The following is a 14,986-nucleotide window of genomic DNA, read 5'->3' on the forward strand; positions in this document are numbered from 1 at the left end:
CCATGACCTCGTGGATCACTGACTACCTGACAGGCAGACCACAGTCTGTGAGACTTCAGAACTGTGTGTCTGAACAGGTAGTGAGTAACACAGGGGCACCTCAAGGGACAGTTCTTTCTCCATTCCTCTTCACCCTCTATACTTCGGACTTTAAGTACAACTCAAAGTCATGCCACCTGCAAAAGTTGAACTGGTGGTAGATTTCAGGAGGGTTAGGGTTAGGGTTAGGGTCAAACCTACTCCTGTCTACATCCATGGGAGTGGCGTGGAGATGGTGGACTCGTACAAGTACCTGGGAGTGCACATCGACGATAGACTGGAATGGTCGAAGAACATCGACGCCATCTATAAGAAGGGACAGAGCCGACTTTACTTCTTGAGGAGGCTCAGGTCCTTCAATGTATGTAGTAAGATACTTCATATGTTCTATCAGTCGGTGGTAGCGAGCGCCATTTTCTACGCAGTGGTATGCTGGGGCCCTGGGATTAGAGCAGTGGATTCTAAAAGGTTGAACAAGCTCATCAGGAGAACAAGCTCTGTCATTGGGTCTGACCTGGACCCCTTGGAGGTAGTGGCTGAGAGGAGAATGGTGTCCAAACTAGAGGCCATCATGGACAACATCTCCCATCCCCTCTATGACAGGCTTGCAGAAATGAAGAGCACGTTCAGCAATAGACTGATTCATCCACGGTGCGACAGGGAGCGCTGCAAGAGGTCATTCTTGCCTTCTGCCATAAGACTGTACAACGCATCCACCTTGCGTCTGGGCAGAGGCAACATTGACAGTGACCTGTTTCTTGACTGAACGCATCTACAACATCTACTGCTACATCTGTTCTCTTTCTTTTTCTTTTCCCGTTTACAACCGTTTTTTGTGCAATATATGCCAGGGACCTGTGCAATACATTTATATCTATATTTATATCTATATCTATATTCTCACAGCAAAGAGGTGTCCAGTGGTGACCGATAGCCCGATGATCAGAGAAGGTGGAGCCCTGAGGACCACCTGGAAGGAAATGATGGCTTCGATAAAGAGAGCCTGCAGTGTGCTTACCTGCAGTGAATACAGTGAACACAAACATGTTTCTCTGAAAATCAGCTGAATAACTCGCATCAATCCACTCCATTTTTCAACTTGTAACATTGTCTGAGGAATAATGCAATAATACCATCCTGAAATCGTGCCTTCCAGATGCTTTCTTTAAGTTAAGCACCTCAAGAGCAAAGCCAATCTGCAAGTGAACAAATTAAGAGTAATTGAACACTGAAAAGTAAAAAGAAAAAACAATGTTTCGAGATATAGCCAATGTTTTAGCTGTTAAGCAAACAAAAGATAATTATATAGATTCAAAAAGAAGAAACAGAGAGAAGTTAAAAAGAGAAAATTGTGGACAGGGACACAGGGTGTGGAAGTCTCAAAATCTGGCAAAAGAACAGGATTTAAATGCAGGAAACTAAAGCATGGAATTTCATAAATGGTTTGTTCTGACCTGGGTTACTCCAAAAACGTTCTTGGGTCTAAAGAGTAGCAGAGCTGCTGTTCCAGTGAAGGCAGCCAAGCATTGGACCACCCTGTAGAGGAAGCCTTTGGCAATAGTGATCTTTCGGGTCAGCGCCATGGCCAGAGTCACAGCCGGGTTGAGGTAAGCCTCACAGATGTGTCCGAAGGAGTGGACAAGGATGGTGATGGTGAACCCAAAACACAAAGCAATGTGTGTGAAGGGCTCTGTCTCAACTTTAGAAGATACTACTAAAGTGGAACCCAAACCAACAACCATGAACAAGAACACAGCCAGAAACTCCGCACAAAGAGCTGTGATGAACTGCCTGGTACAGACGCCCCCACAAGCTGCCATGGCAGACAGAGACAGACAGCCGAGTGCATCAAAATCAGAACATCAGCAAAACCCCTGCTCTGAAAAACTGAGGAAACAAGTTCACTGCAGAATCCTTCCTCCTTTCTTTATCTGAAATTAGAGATAAGATTGCATGAAATCCTCAACAAAATGTGGAAACAATCAATGCATAGATGTCTTCTCCAGCTGGAGTAAAGAAAATAAAAACCTGACTGAATGTCGGTATAACACTCAGCCAACGATTTAAGCTCCTCATCTAAAATACCTCCCACACATAAAATCCTGCCTTACAGAAAACCATAACCTGTTGCCAATTACATATGGAAAACTAACTTGCTCAAGTCATGTTTCAGTCCCTCTTATTCTCTGACAGATATATAGAGATGGGCTTCTTAGACTGTGAGGGTTTCTTTCAAATTACACCTCAGAAGGTCTTAGTGCATTCTAACCGGAATTATCACCATAAAACCTACAGGGTACTTTTACAAAATTAAGAAAGTCGCCCTGCTGATGGAGGGTTGGGGTCACAACCTGAAACATCCTAAAGGTCATTCTCTTTTTGCAACATTTAAATAAAATGGAAAGAAACATATACTGAGCCTCAAAAAATGAATTCCATACCTGCAGAAACATTTCAGGCATCAGGAAAATCACAAAAACTGTTGAGGCCAACAGCAGATTTGCTGTAAAAGTCACAGGTTAGTAGTGAATGAGGCTGCCATTGAAATCAACAGAGGTTACACATTTGCCATTTGCTTTGCAGCAGATTGCAGCTGCCATCCTGAAGAGGCTCAGGCATCTAACAGTGTACTTGTCACATTCTCATCTCGCAAGAAAGCCATTGTTACATGAGCCATGTGAGGACACTGGTGAAATGTCTTCAAGATCAGCCTGCAGGAAGAGCAATGAAGTCTCAGGACTTTCAGGAACATTACACAGTTAAGAAGACCTGACTTCACTGCTGTCAAGTCCACATGAATTGACTCAGTCCATCCATCCATGAATGATTACATGGTGTATGTTTGCAACAGAAGGTTGCATTTGGTGCTCATCTCCAACTGTAAAGTGAAGAACAAAAAAGTATCGTATAGTATTAAGTTAGTCTTGTTATAGAGGGGACCACAAATTATGTCTATTCCAGGCTGAAGTTAGACTTCTAGGAGAAAGTTGTATAAAGTGAAGGCACATATTTGGACATTTTACATTGGAACTAGGACAAACCACCATCAAAAGAAAATTAAGACACTGAAACACTCCAAACTACCCTTATAGTTTTATTTCTTAAATTTCTAAACAGATTTAAACATTTTTACACCAATGTTCTTACTGTACAGATAAAACAGAAAAAAATGTGAAGAATCCTTAAATAGCATCGAAACCATTAACCCCAGTTACTAAAAGATTAGAATTTACAAAAACCAAAAAGATAACTGAATTCATTATTAACATGATTTACAGCCTTCATTTAATGTACACAGAGTAGATTAGAATAGTTAAGCATGTATTATTGGGATCTCAAATGAAAAACAAAGTATCGGGCACAGATAAATAAAAAAAAAAGATCACAATGTATTTGCAGTACAATATAAACTTATCTACAATTTCTTCCCTGGGGTATTAAATATTCCACCATCCAAACAATCAAGAGTGGTGCAACTGCATCTCTACAGTTAAATACTGAAGCCAGTTTACCTAAACTTTATTATGTGGTGGAAAGATGTTACAGTCCTTTTAAAAGAATCAAGACTCTGAGGTAATGCAGTCTCAGTTTTGCAATAATTGATCAAATGTTGTGCGACAATCTACATACTTGAACATGAACACTATAGAACTCAAGGGTACCTGTTTAGATTTGCTGGAAGTTTTTGAGAAGTAGTGAATCTGTGGGTGCAAGAAACCCATGATTTCAAAGTCAGCTTTGAGAGAAAAAACCACAACAGCAGAAGCATAATAACGCTCATATTCTGGTTACAGATGTTCAATTCAAGACAGCCTTCTGCAGTGACAACCGATAAACTGAAATGTTAAATATAATTTGGAAAACCACAGTTTTAGGCATTAAAGACTTGAGCATATACAGTCATTAGCTCTACCATCTACAAATGTTAAAGAATGAATTCTGTAAAATGGCTAATTTGCTTTCAAGCAAAACATTTTATCTGTTGTAAAGGATTTCACTACTACTCCACATTCAGGAGTTATAGATAATGGAAGCTACTGAATAACAAATATGAGAAAGGTGCATTTTGATACACAGATAAATTGAATTAAACAACTGCTATTAAGGTTGCTACAGAAAAAAAACTAAAAGTGACATTTGTTGAAAAGGAAAAACAGAAGCTGCTCTCCTAAGTTCCACATTATAACAGAAAAAACAGGAATTAAAAGACAAAAGGGAGTCATTGTATGTCTGAAACACCAGAACATGCAAGAAGAGGAAGAAACTGGTAAAAGCTTCGCTGGCAGAAAAAGGAAGGAAATCTAGAAGGAAAATGGTAAATAATTCTGCATTTCCTTCTTTGCTTTTCTCTCCATTGAGAAAATCTGCTAACCTAAAACACCAATTAGGTGCTGGCTGCTGCAGTGCTCAGGACAGCCAGGCGTACTAATGGTTCCGTTTCTGACCTTCAACAGAGCTGTGCGACAGTAACTTTAAGTGTTGCACATAAAATCAGGTCACAGATGTAGGAAAGGCTTGACATCTAAAGCCTCTATTTTGTTATCCTTTCAGTCTGAAACATTGCTGAATGACTCCTTCGATGTCTACCTGAGTGGATAACGGAAACAGAAACAGTACAAAAAGTGCACACACCTCCATCTAGTTCTATAAGTTTTGACATACAAGCCAAATACCAGGACCTAGAAAGTCTGTAGCAATAATATAACAAGTAAAGGTAACTGGAAAAAGTTGAAAAAGAACAAATATTGGCATCATATGTTATTGTAAAAATTACATATTTAAGTTTTCACAATGAAATCATTTTTTAGGGAAGACAAACAGGCAAATTAATTTTGACTTTTAAGATTTATAACGGTATGCTGCAGTCACAAAGGGTACTGTTTTTTAAATGTTTTCCACATCTGTCAAAGTAAGTAACCCTAGGGGAAAAAATGAATCATACCATTTCATTTTAAAAGGTTAAATGCCCGATGCCGCTAACTTCTCAGAATCACCTTTTTATTGCTAGTAGAGGGCATTGCAGAGCCTGGCAAGCCACAGAGCAAGATGTAAATCTAACACAGCCTCTACATTTTGCATTTTGACATCAGCTGATATCACCTGGGAAGGGTGCTAATGACGTAATTATGTTATGGTTAATTTTTAGGAACAAGTAATAGGTTTATTATGGTTAATTTTTATATGTACAATCATTGCTTTTACAGGAAATCAACACCAATAAAAATAAACTATAAACAGCAAAACCCTATAAAACTAGGGCTGCAGCTGCTTTATCTGTTTATTATAATTTATCATATTTAAAAATATAGGGCAGTATGCCTTTCTCACTTTATTTTACATTTTCAATAGATTTACTAGTGAGAGATGAGTAAAGAGCATTAAAAAGCACACATTTGTCCTGGACTTCATGTGTAATGAAGGTATGGCTTCAAAACTATAGGTTCAACTGAAGACAGTGTTCAAAACTATTATTAGCTCTGTTGGTTAGGAATACACAATTACAGAATAGTAACAATGAAAAGTTTCTGCCTTGCAGCACACATTGGTATAAATTACATGCTTGCTTCATTAAGAGTCAAACATGATTTCTCATGTTTCTGCAGTTACCTTTCAAAGCAAAACCTGTGAGTACAGGGCACTAGAACACAAAAAACATTTAAAGAGTGCAGAATTCTTTACAAATTCACAGCCTGTCAGTGATGAAACCAAACCATTTTTCTCTCAAAAATTCCTTTGTTTTCCCAATATGGTTTTGATGAACTGCAAAAACCTTGAAAAAAAGCTTTTCAGACAAAATTGCACAAATTCACCACACAAGGCAGATGTCAAGCAATACTAGGGACAGCCGTCACAACTAGGAAAGAAGCAGAAGACTGGCATGTCAAGTCTGCACCTTATGCATAACAGGCAAAAAAAAAACCCAAATTGTGGCTAGATTTAGATTATGTCCTCACCGAGGTATTTTTAAGCATTCCAATGTAAAAACCTAATATTTTCCAAAATAATTTGTATTTAAAGTGCCGCACGAAAAATGAAATCTGAAATGAAAGGTTTTAGGCACCATCTCAGCATACCAAAGGAACAGAGCATCACAGCTATTCCTTAATTTCCTGATCAGTTTGTTTCATTAAGTCATTTACATTTTCTTTTGCTTCAAGAGTCAAATCAATAATTCTTAATTGCAAAAAGACATGACAAAATACATTATAGTGCACATTTTTCAGGCTTCCACATTCAGTCCTTACCTACATGAAAACAATCTTTAGATTACTCATTCAAAATGTGATTTGTGACAGTGTGCACTTCTGAATTAAATATGCATACAAAAAAAAACATTTTTTTTTTAAGTGGAGAAGAACTCAAAACAGTGGAGAAGAACACAAAGGATGCTGTACAGTTTAGCCCCTTCCAACTCTCCAGGCTCACCTGTTTCTACATAGTCTTTTTTTGCGAGATCGAGCGAGAGTATCTTTTAAACGAGAGCCAGCCATCGACAAGCCTGCTGAGCGTAGCCAGCACAAGAATGAAACAGAAGGGTCAACCCCGAAAGCTCTGCTGAATGAAAAAAAACAAAGTTGCATGGTGCAGGCGCCTCAGGTACCCACAGTGGTCACTCTTGTCCAAACCCTTCAGTTTCTTCAATTGCAAACAGCAGCTTCTCTTTCAGCTGCTCATAGCTCTTGTAGGGAGGCAGATCCAAACGATTAAAGCTTGAATTGCAAAACAGGAAAAAAAGTTAAGTCAAAAGGCAACTGTACTGTAAAGCTCTTTAATGTTTGAAAATACAGTATTTAAGTATGCCGTGTGCTTATATAGGTATATATGTTATCAGCCACTCTAATATATACATGAACCAAAAAACCCTAAATTTAATGCTAGGTGCCAGGAACCTAAACTAGCATAAGTGCAGAGTATGTCTGTTTTTAAAATAAACAATCTAAATTGGATTAATATGAAAGCACAGGTACAATTACCACACGTTAAGACAGCACCTATGTCTAAATCAGATGAAAACATTCCGTCTACTTGATGTGAATAAACAGCAGGACAGCACTGATCCAGTCCCCACAGTTAGTTTATAAGCTGACAAAGTGAGCTGATGTTTAAATTCTTTGAATGGGAGAGAGCAAATTATGAAAAGATGATCAAGCCGTATACCAAAGAAATGAAACCCTTCTGCAGCACCTTTAAAAGCATAATATTGAAAAGAGCAAGGTTTAACACTTTGGCACTACTGGTATAAATGGAATCCAATACCAAAATTGAACAGGCAAGCAAAAACAAATCTAGTTCACAATTCAATTTCAAACCTGCAACCACAAGGCAACATCTTTAAGATTACAAATCTGAGTCTGACCATCACAAAATGCATAACTTTCCAGTAATCAACATAAATTGTGGTTCTGCTACTACATGATGGCTGTGGTGTCACATTAGGATGGGCTAAATTAAGCACAGCATCACAGGAAACAATATATTGAACTCACCAGGTGTGACTTCTAGGCAACCAGTTTTCTTTCCCTACTTTCTCGATGCAAAATTTCTGTGGGCCATTGCTCCCTGAAAGTACAGAAAAACATATTTGTATGGAAGTATTTCATAGCACTCCAGCAAAAAAGAAAATTCTGCATTCTGTTGGGATGACCGGTTGCAGAAAGGAAGTGGGGAAACCTACGGGGCCAGTGTGACCGAAGTTGTGTTCCAAATCAAGCCATTGCCTCTTGTACAGTTCAGCTTCCAGGGTCACTTTCTAAAACCACTCACCCATGAGGTCAGCGAATCCTCCCACAGGCAGACGGCAGGTCCCAGTGACGAACTGTAGCAGGCGCATACGCTTTTCATTGTCCATTTCCTTGATTAACTGCAGGGGCAGAAGGAGTATAACATTTGAAAGACTTATTACATATTTGAAATATTTCCTAGCATGTGGTCTGGGAAAACTGTTTTACATTTTTGCCATTTTTATCTTGTGCTTTTATTACATAAAAGAGGTGCTATCTGTAAAACTAATACCCACCTTCACTTCTAGGATTCAGGTAAATGGACTTGAAAGTTAAAACAACACAAATGCAAAGATGAAGTGCTAACAACACAGGAAAATACTCTTAAAATCATCAACACCCCAAAGCTGATCTATAACATTCTGTGACTCCAGAAGAGTGCACACCAGTTTGGGATACGTCCTATTTGTGGTATAAAAATGCTATTTAACAAAAACCGTCTGCAAACAAAGAAACAGCTCCACTTGATTACTTCAATGGTACTTAACAACCCGACTGAGAGGAACAGACTGCAGACAGGGTAGAGTAGAATATTTTCCATAGTCAAAAACAAGACAGATGGCTGTGTTTTGGTGGCCCTGTACTGACCTGCCAGAACCATACAATCTGCTTGCTGCTGCGTGCATAGTGGCGGTAGATGGTGTTCCTTTGCCAGTCTGCCAGGTCAATCTCCTGCATCCCGCAGAGCATCACCTGTGGGAGTAACTCATTGCATTAGCCTCCACTGTCAAGACTGGAAAACAAGGTCCAAAACTGGGACCTTTTATCTTAAGAGATAGAAAGAGTCCTTATGCATGCATATCACGGTATAGTACAGTAAAAGCAGAGTAAAACAGAATTAAAGCACAGTGAAACTGAGGAAGAAGCACACTAAACCACAGAGAAATGTGATGATATAAATTTTGTAAAGAAGAACAGAAAAGGTCTACTAGTAGTAACTACAAGAGAAAACCATAGAAACACTGTGCGAACATACCATAAACTAATAAGGGAGCCAGTGTTGAACACCATTCCTCCTAAATTGTAAAAACTGAGATTTTCATTTAATGTTTGCTTTCTCAAGTAATCTTTGCAGCTCTGTATCAATTTCAAAATGTCCTCACACCTAAATTATTGTGAACTAAAAAATAATTTTTCATGGAGCAGTCAGAAAATACTGAAAACCTTTTCTAAATTTTAAGGAGTGATGTGGGGAGGATGAGTGACAGCAGTAGTCAAATTTCAGTTGATGTACTTCAGCGTGGTAAAGCCTACAAAACAAGGGATGGTTTAAGTTTAGCAAGCTCCTAACCTCCAATTCTTTTGCATCGAAATATTGCAGGTATTGCTGTGGAAGAACTTCATTGAAACCCTCGAAGAAAGCCTGAGTCTGCTCCTCCACGCCCCTGGACAGTCTCCATTCTGCCACAAGCCTACAGAAACAAGAGTTGAAAGGCTCATCATTTATTTCTTTACAGCATGTTCATATAGGCTGACGTGCATTGAGGAAACTGTGATGTTCTTCACTGTTTAAAGTTCTAACCTGCTTATAATTCTTCATTCTGACAAATACCTAAAGTACTGATAAAAGCACTTGAAAACAACAAACTCTTAGACGTCTGAAGTGGACATACTTGATATACTCCTCCTTATTTTCTTCTGTAACTAAAACATTGCTTCCATCTGGTTTCAGTTCATGAGTTGTGACTTCACCCAGGATTTCCTTATCCACCGAGAAATACATTTCCAGACCACACTCCTCAATGTTGTTCTCCCTAGAAAAGACAATCCCAGGAGCAAAGTTACTTCCTATGTATTAAACAGAACAGCAAACACAAAATCCTTAAATCCAACTTCCAAAGTACAAGACTGAGGGCAGTTTAGTTAGGGAAAGTATGAACATTCAAAAATCAATAACCTCAGCTAAGATTTTAAATTTAGATATATTTAAGATTTATACTGCTAAAATCAAACTTACAAGATAAAAAAAGTCCTTTTGGTCTGCACAACATATAATTAACAGAATAGTGTGCACTCAAAGAACTGTATGCACTCAAAATGAACTTAACATTTTTATTAATTAAAACCAGCGACTGGAACATATTGTTCACAATATTAATTGTGAACATGCTTCAACAATAGACGATATTTTGCAGAAAACCAGAACAAGGCACAATTTTAAAGATCTAAGCATTCTGTGGCATTACGTGGGGGCATGTTCAGTGTGGAGGCAGAGCCCTGGATGAAGGGCAACGCGTTGCCTTAGTAGTCACTACTGTTCTGGCTGCCTGAGGACGAGCCACAGCTGTGTGGGCTCTATAAAAGCACGGAAGGGACGAGCAGAGAAACCCCCTGGAAGAGGAGGAATTTTCACCGGCAGTTCTGGAGGGAATCGTACCCACTTAAGGCTGTAATTTTTCTTCTTTTTAATTCTCTATTTGCCTGTCCCATCATGTATCTGTACCAGGGCAGGGTGACCTTTTCTACAAATTAAGTATTTATTTTGTGTTGGCCTTATGCTTCCTGCTCTTCCAGACTGGACCCCGCTAAATGGGGTAAGTCCCAGTCTGGTCATCGCTGTGCTAAGCAGTTCTTTTCCCAAGGCTGGACCCCGTAAAATAGGGTAAGCCCAGCCTGGATGTCGCGATGCACAGCGGCACATTTCTTTTTGTTTAGTTTTTTCCACCCTTTTTTGTGTTATTTTTGGTTCCTGCTAACCTCACACAGGTGCTTCTGTCCCTCAGTTAGGGGTGCTGACTTTTTAATCGGTGCTCACCGTGGCTCTGCCCACTCCCACACTGTTATGATTTCTTAAGCACCCATTACTAATTTAAAATCAACTAGTAAAGAGTTAACAAATTACCCAATTATATTTTAGATCATTAAGTTAAGAACATTATATTTAAACAGTGAACCATTATAATAATTAGAAATACCTCTATCAGTGATACAGAGTTATGGACACTCTCACACTAAAATCTAGCTTGTGGTGATAACAGTCAGAGAAAAAAAGCTGTGCATGTCAAGACTTTGTCCAACACAACACTTTGAAAGAAACAGATTTTGTACAACCTTTAACAGGAAAGGGTCTTTCATTACTCTTTGGCAATACACTGTTGTTAATTTGTTTATGGACAGGATATGTTTATCAGTTCTCCTGACTATCATCCTTGAAATGTACAGGAATTAAACTTATCACTGGTAAAACAGGAGGCTATAGTAGTATAAATTACCAAAAAAGAAAAATTTGGATTTTTAAATAAATAATACCAATTCTTCCTATATTACTCCATTTAATTATTTGAAAATTGATTTGAATTGGTTTGAAGTTATTGTAATGACAGAACTTGTAAATACATTCTAACATTAATTATATAAAGGATATTAAGTAATGTTTTTTTAAATATAACCAAATAAACATTTTTGTCAGTTTATTAAAAAGGACTTAAAGGTGCTAAGATTGATTAATTTTCCTGTCACCTGTAAACCAAAAAAGCCTAAAATATTCTTCGTACTGGCTCCTAGTTTGTGGCGTCTAAACACCTGATATTTATGTACTAAAATATCAATTGTTAATGCTTCATTTCTCAATACACACCTTTCATTACATCCTTACCACCATTACATCCATACCACCACATTTATAAAAAATTATAAACATTATTCCAAAAACAAAACAAACCCCGTTTTATTTAATGTGCCTGTGAATATTGTTAAAATAACTTTTTAAAGAAAAGTGCTGAAAGTTTTTGGAGACAACTTACTTTATCCAGATGAGGGAATTGTAGAATTCAGGATCAATGGATTCTAGATCCTTCAGAGCCAAAGGCTTGTTCAGAATGCGTTTGTAGAAAGGCAGAGAAAATCCAGTATCAATGAATTTCCCATGGAATAGGGCCTGAAACAATCAAGGAAACAATGTTCAAAAGTTCAACTGCACATTCTGTACAGAGCATGTGATTATGTGATTCCAACTCATTTATTGAGTTGAGATTATTGAGATCAATGTAAAATATTAATTCACTGTCCTATCAATGGAGTCAAGTAAGAAATAAAACCCAAACATTTAGCCGCAGCAATGAAATCCTGCATTTACCGTTTTCTACAGGACAAAACTTGCCACATTCTTCACAAATATGCAGCTATATTTCGTGCATTTTATATAATTAACTTCTAAACATACTGTAGCACATTTTGTATTAGACTGAGAAAGAAAATCATGGCTCATTTGACTAAAAAAGTATGTTAGAATGGTTTAATTTTCTGAAAAAATCAGTTGTCAATGAAAATGATTACTAACTGAACAAGTGGTGCAATCACTGAGCATACATAGACTCAGCAGCACCATTAGATGATAAACCTGTATATTAATAAAAAATAAAGCAACAATCTCTCACCATGGCTATGAACCTGCCGATGAACTTGAAGTATTTGAGATGATCGGGGTTGATGTAGGAGGCTGGGTTGATTTGAAGGCAGTAATTGTCTTTGCCAGCATATTCAAACAGGCAGTACATGGGGTTCAGCACCTCATGGGACAGCAGGAAAAACCATTCCCTGGGTAGACAGGCACTTTATAGTCACTACAAACAGACACCTTCATATACAGCAACAGCTATCTATTGCTAAAAACGTTTTTATTTTTCAAATTAAAATTATCTGTTATTTTGTGTTGTGCCCACCCAATCTCAGCTTGCAGCTACGAACCCCACTACCACATAAAGGGTGAGCACGAGGAAGTGTAGGCAGACTCCTACAATGAGCTGAGATAAGATATTTCTCTTAAGACACAGTCACATGTTAAATACATGAGCCATCACTGATAGTACCGCAAGGCTGCAAATCTGCAAGACAGCAAGAACGCTGACTCAAGAGAGCTGAAAGTGCCCAGACCCACTTCCCACCCTGGATCACAGCACTCAATCTTGAGAGAGCACCTTTACTGGCTGACACACTTGGGGCTTTTAAACACCACAGGCAACAACCATTTTAATTGGCGAGTGTGGTTAAAATACACATTAAATACAGATGTTTTGCAGACCACAGCTTGACTTTGTAAACTTCCGGACTTCTTTTTCCCCCCACTTTACTTATTGAAGTCCACACTAACACTTTAACAAATATCTATTGTGGAGCTCTGAAAATACCATCTAAGATGACATATGAAAAAAAATATCAAATCCTTCTCTCTGACTGTTCCTTTTTTTAAGAGTATAAACTAAGAGAATTAAATTATATGGTATTAGGTATTATGATTCAAGCAGATATTTATATAGAGATCTTGTGGAAATCATGTATAAGCAGCAGAAAAACTGAACATGTTCCAAAGTGAAGCAGGAAACTTGCCTTGCGACACCTCCATAGTCCAGACCTTCTTCCTCGGGAAAAATGATCCATAATCGGCGTCTCAGATCTTGAGCATTGAAGCTCATTATCTGAAAAGATTAATTTAACAAAACAGTAATTAGCAGGCTCTCCTGTGAAAGACCACCCATTACAGAACAAGAGTAGATAATCTTATTTTATTTCACATGTGTATAATTTGGCTTATTTCTTCCTGAAAAATTAAATTCCATCTTCATTATTAAGACTACAAGAAACTTGACAGGTGCAAGCAAGATTTAACCTCATTCATCATACTAAAGCGTGATGAGGAGTAGGCTCTGGACCAGTAAATGGAAGGATATGGTTGTCCTCTTGATGTAGTTCACTCAAAACATTTGAGAGCAAATCAACCTCATAAAACCATTGAGACAGCAACAAGTCCAGCAGAATGGCAATGAAGAAATTCATCAGTACACATAAGGAGGACTGACCAAGCTAAGTACAATTTACAGCCAGGCTTTTTCTTTAACCCACTGCCAGTAGGAATTATTTACTCACTTGCTGAAATGAATCTTCAAATAATGTTTTCCTGGATACAGTGATCTTTATGTGCTGAGGCATTGACAATTGCTGAAAAACAAAATTAAGATTTAACAAAGATAATAAAAAACATTACTTATGTGTAAAATATCAATTTTATTTTGTAATACAACAGATGACAGAATTATATTCAGTAAACTGGAATACTTTCAATGTTTAAATAAATAACTGGAAATTTACCTGACACCAGAATCTGAAGTATTGTACTTTGGCTTTAAAGTCTCGTACATAGGTGATCTGGGGCCCATTTTCTCTGAAGGAGAGGAAAAGAAAATCTGATTGATTTTGTACCAAAAAAAATTTTCAGCAGCTTGTTTGTGCCACCAAAACCACACAGCCTGGGCAGACTCTGCAGCATTCTCCCTCAGGTGACAAAGGGAAACTGAAGAAAGTGGTGTTTTGTTAAACAGCCTGTCAGTTATTAACCAACTAGTGAAAATACAAGTCATTTTACCAGCAAATTAGTTACACAGCCTGGGAAATTCCCCTTTACAGAATAACTCAAGAGAAGACAACTATAAGAAACATACAAACCACAAACCATAGTTATGATGCAAGGTTTTGTACAAGAGTATATCTGTTTTTCTTCACTAAGATTCTTAGATCATCAAAGAAGTTTCAAAATAGACTGTGCCACAAAATACCAGGAAGCATTTGTTTTTAGAAAAACAGTATTGTGCAGTTCAATATTTTTTCATTCTGAAGAACTTAAATTAGTAGAGATATTTGCAACTCCAGCCCTGCAGCTGCTGTGTTTGCAGGATTCATTCCACCTCTGCTCTTAATGACGCACTTGAGCTAATCATCACCTTAACCAGACCAACATAAGATTTCGCAAAGCTGCTGACGACTTAAATGGACTATGAAAAGCTGCTGCATTCTGCCCGTGAGGCCCGGAGTTCTGCACCTCTGTGAGCTAGACAAAACAATGCCATTTAGCTAAGGAGGACTTGAGATATACAGGTGGCATTTGGAGAAAAAGGCTGCAGTCAGTAAACTGTGTCCCAACCACAAATCAACCTGGCTGGTAAAAACTGGGGCAATGCACTGTAACATTAACATACAAAAACTTTCCAGGTTTGTCCTCAAATATAAGGCAGGTTATTAACTAATGACATGATATACTCAAATATAGTGCATTTCATTTGTATAACATTACCAATCAGGAGCAGAAGCATTAAATTTCTTTAATGACTTTAAAATAGATAAAAAAAGCTGTTGGTAACTGTAAAGATATGAATATGGCATTTTTCTTTCTTACT

The 14,986-nt window shown here is 37.9% G+C and overlaps 1 protein-coding gene across 1 annotated transcript in view; it reads right to left on the reverse strand.

Annotated features, from left to right (window-relative positions):
• Window positions 1-3,110: 3,110 nt before the first annotated feature.
• Window positions 3,111-14,986, reverse strand: part of itcha (itchy E3 ubiquitin protein ligase a) — a 37,287-nt gene continuing 25,411 nt past the window's right edge. The window contains exons 14-24 of the mRNA XM_015364629.2: window positions 13,905-13,977; window positions 13,683-13,754; window positions 13,146-13,234; window positions 12,197-12,356; window positions 11,564-11,697; window positions 9,434-9,574; window positions 9,112-9,232; window positions 8,409-8,513; window positions 7,804-7,900; window positions 7,527-7,599; window positions 3,111-6,749 (exon numbers count right to left, since the gene is read on the reverse strand). Coding sequence (XP_015220115.1) covers window positions 6,650-6,749; window positions 7,527-7,599; window positions 7,804-7,900; window positions 8,409-8,513; window positions 9,112-9,232; window positions 9,434-9,574; window positions 11,564-11,697; window positions 12,197-12,356; window positions 13,146-13,234; window positions 13,683-13,754; window positions 13,905-13,977 — 1,165 coding nt within the window. The 3' untranslated portion in view covers window positions 3,111-6,649. The remainder of the gene's footprint in view (window positions 6,750-7,526; window positions 7,600-7,803; window positions 7,901-8,408; window positions 8,514-9,111; window positions 9,233-9,433; window positions 9,575-11,563; window positions 11,698-12,196; window positions 12,357-13,145; window positions 13,235-13,682; window positions 13,755-13,904; window positions 13,978-14,986) is intronic.

The sequence above is a fragment of the Lepisosteus oculatus genome, chromosome 16 (genome assembly GCF_040954835.1).
Source record: "Lepisosteus oculatus isolate fLepOcu1 chromosome 16, fLepOcu1.hap2, whole genome shotgun sequence".
NCBI lineage: Eukaryota > Metazoa > Chordata > Actinopteri > Semionotiformes > Lepisosteidae > Lepisosteus > Lepisosteus oculatus.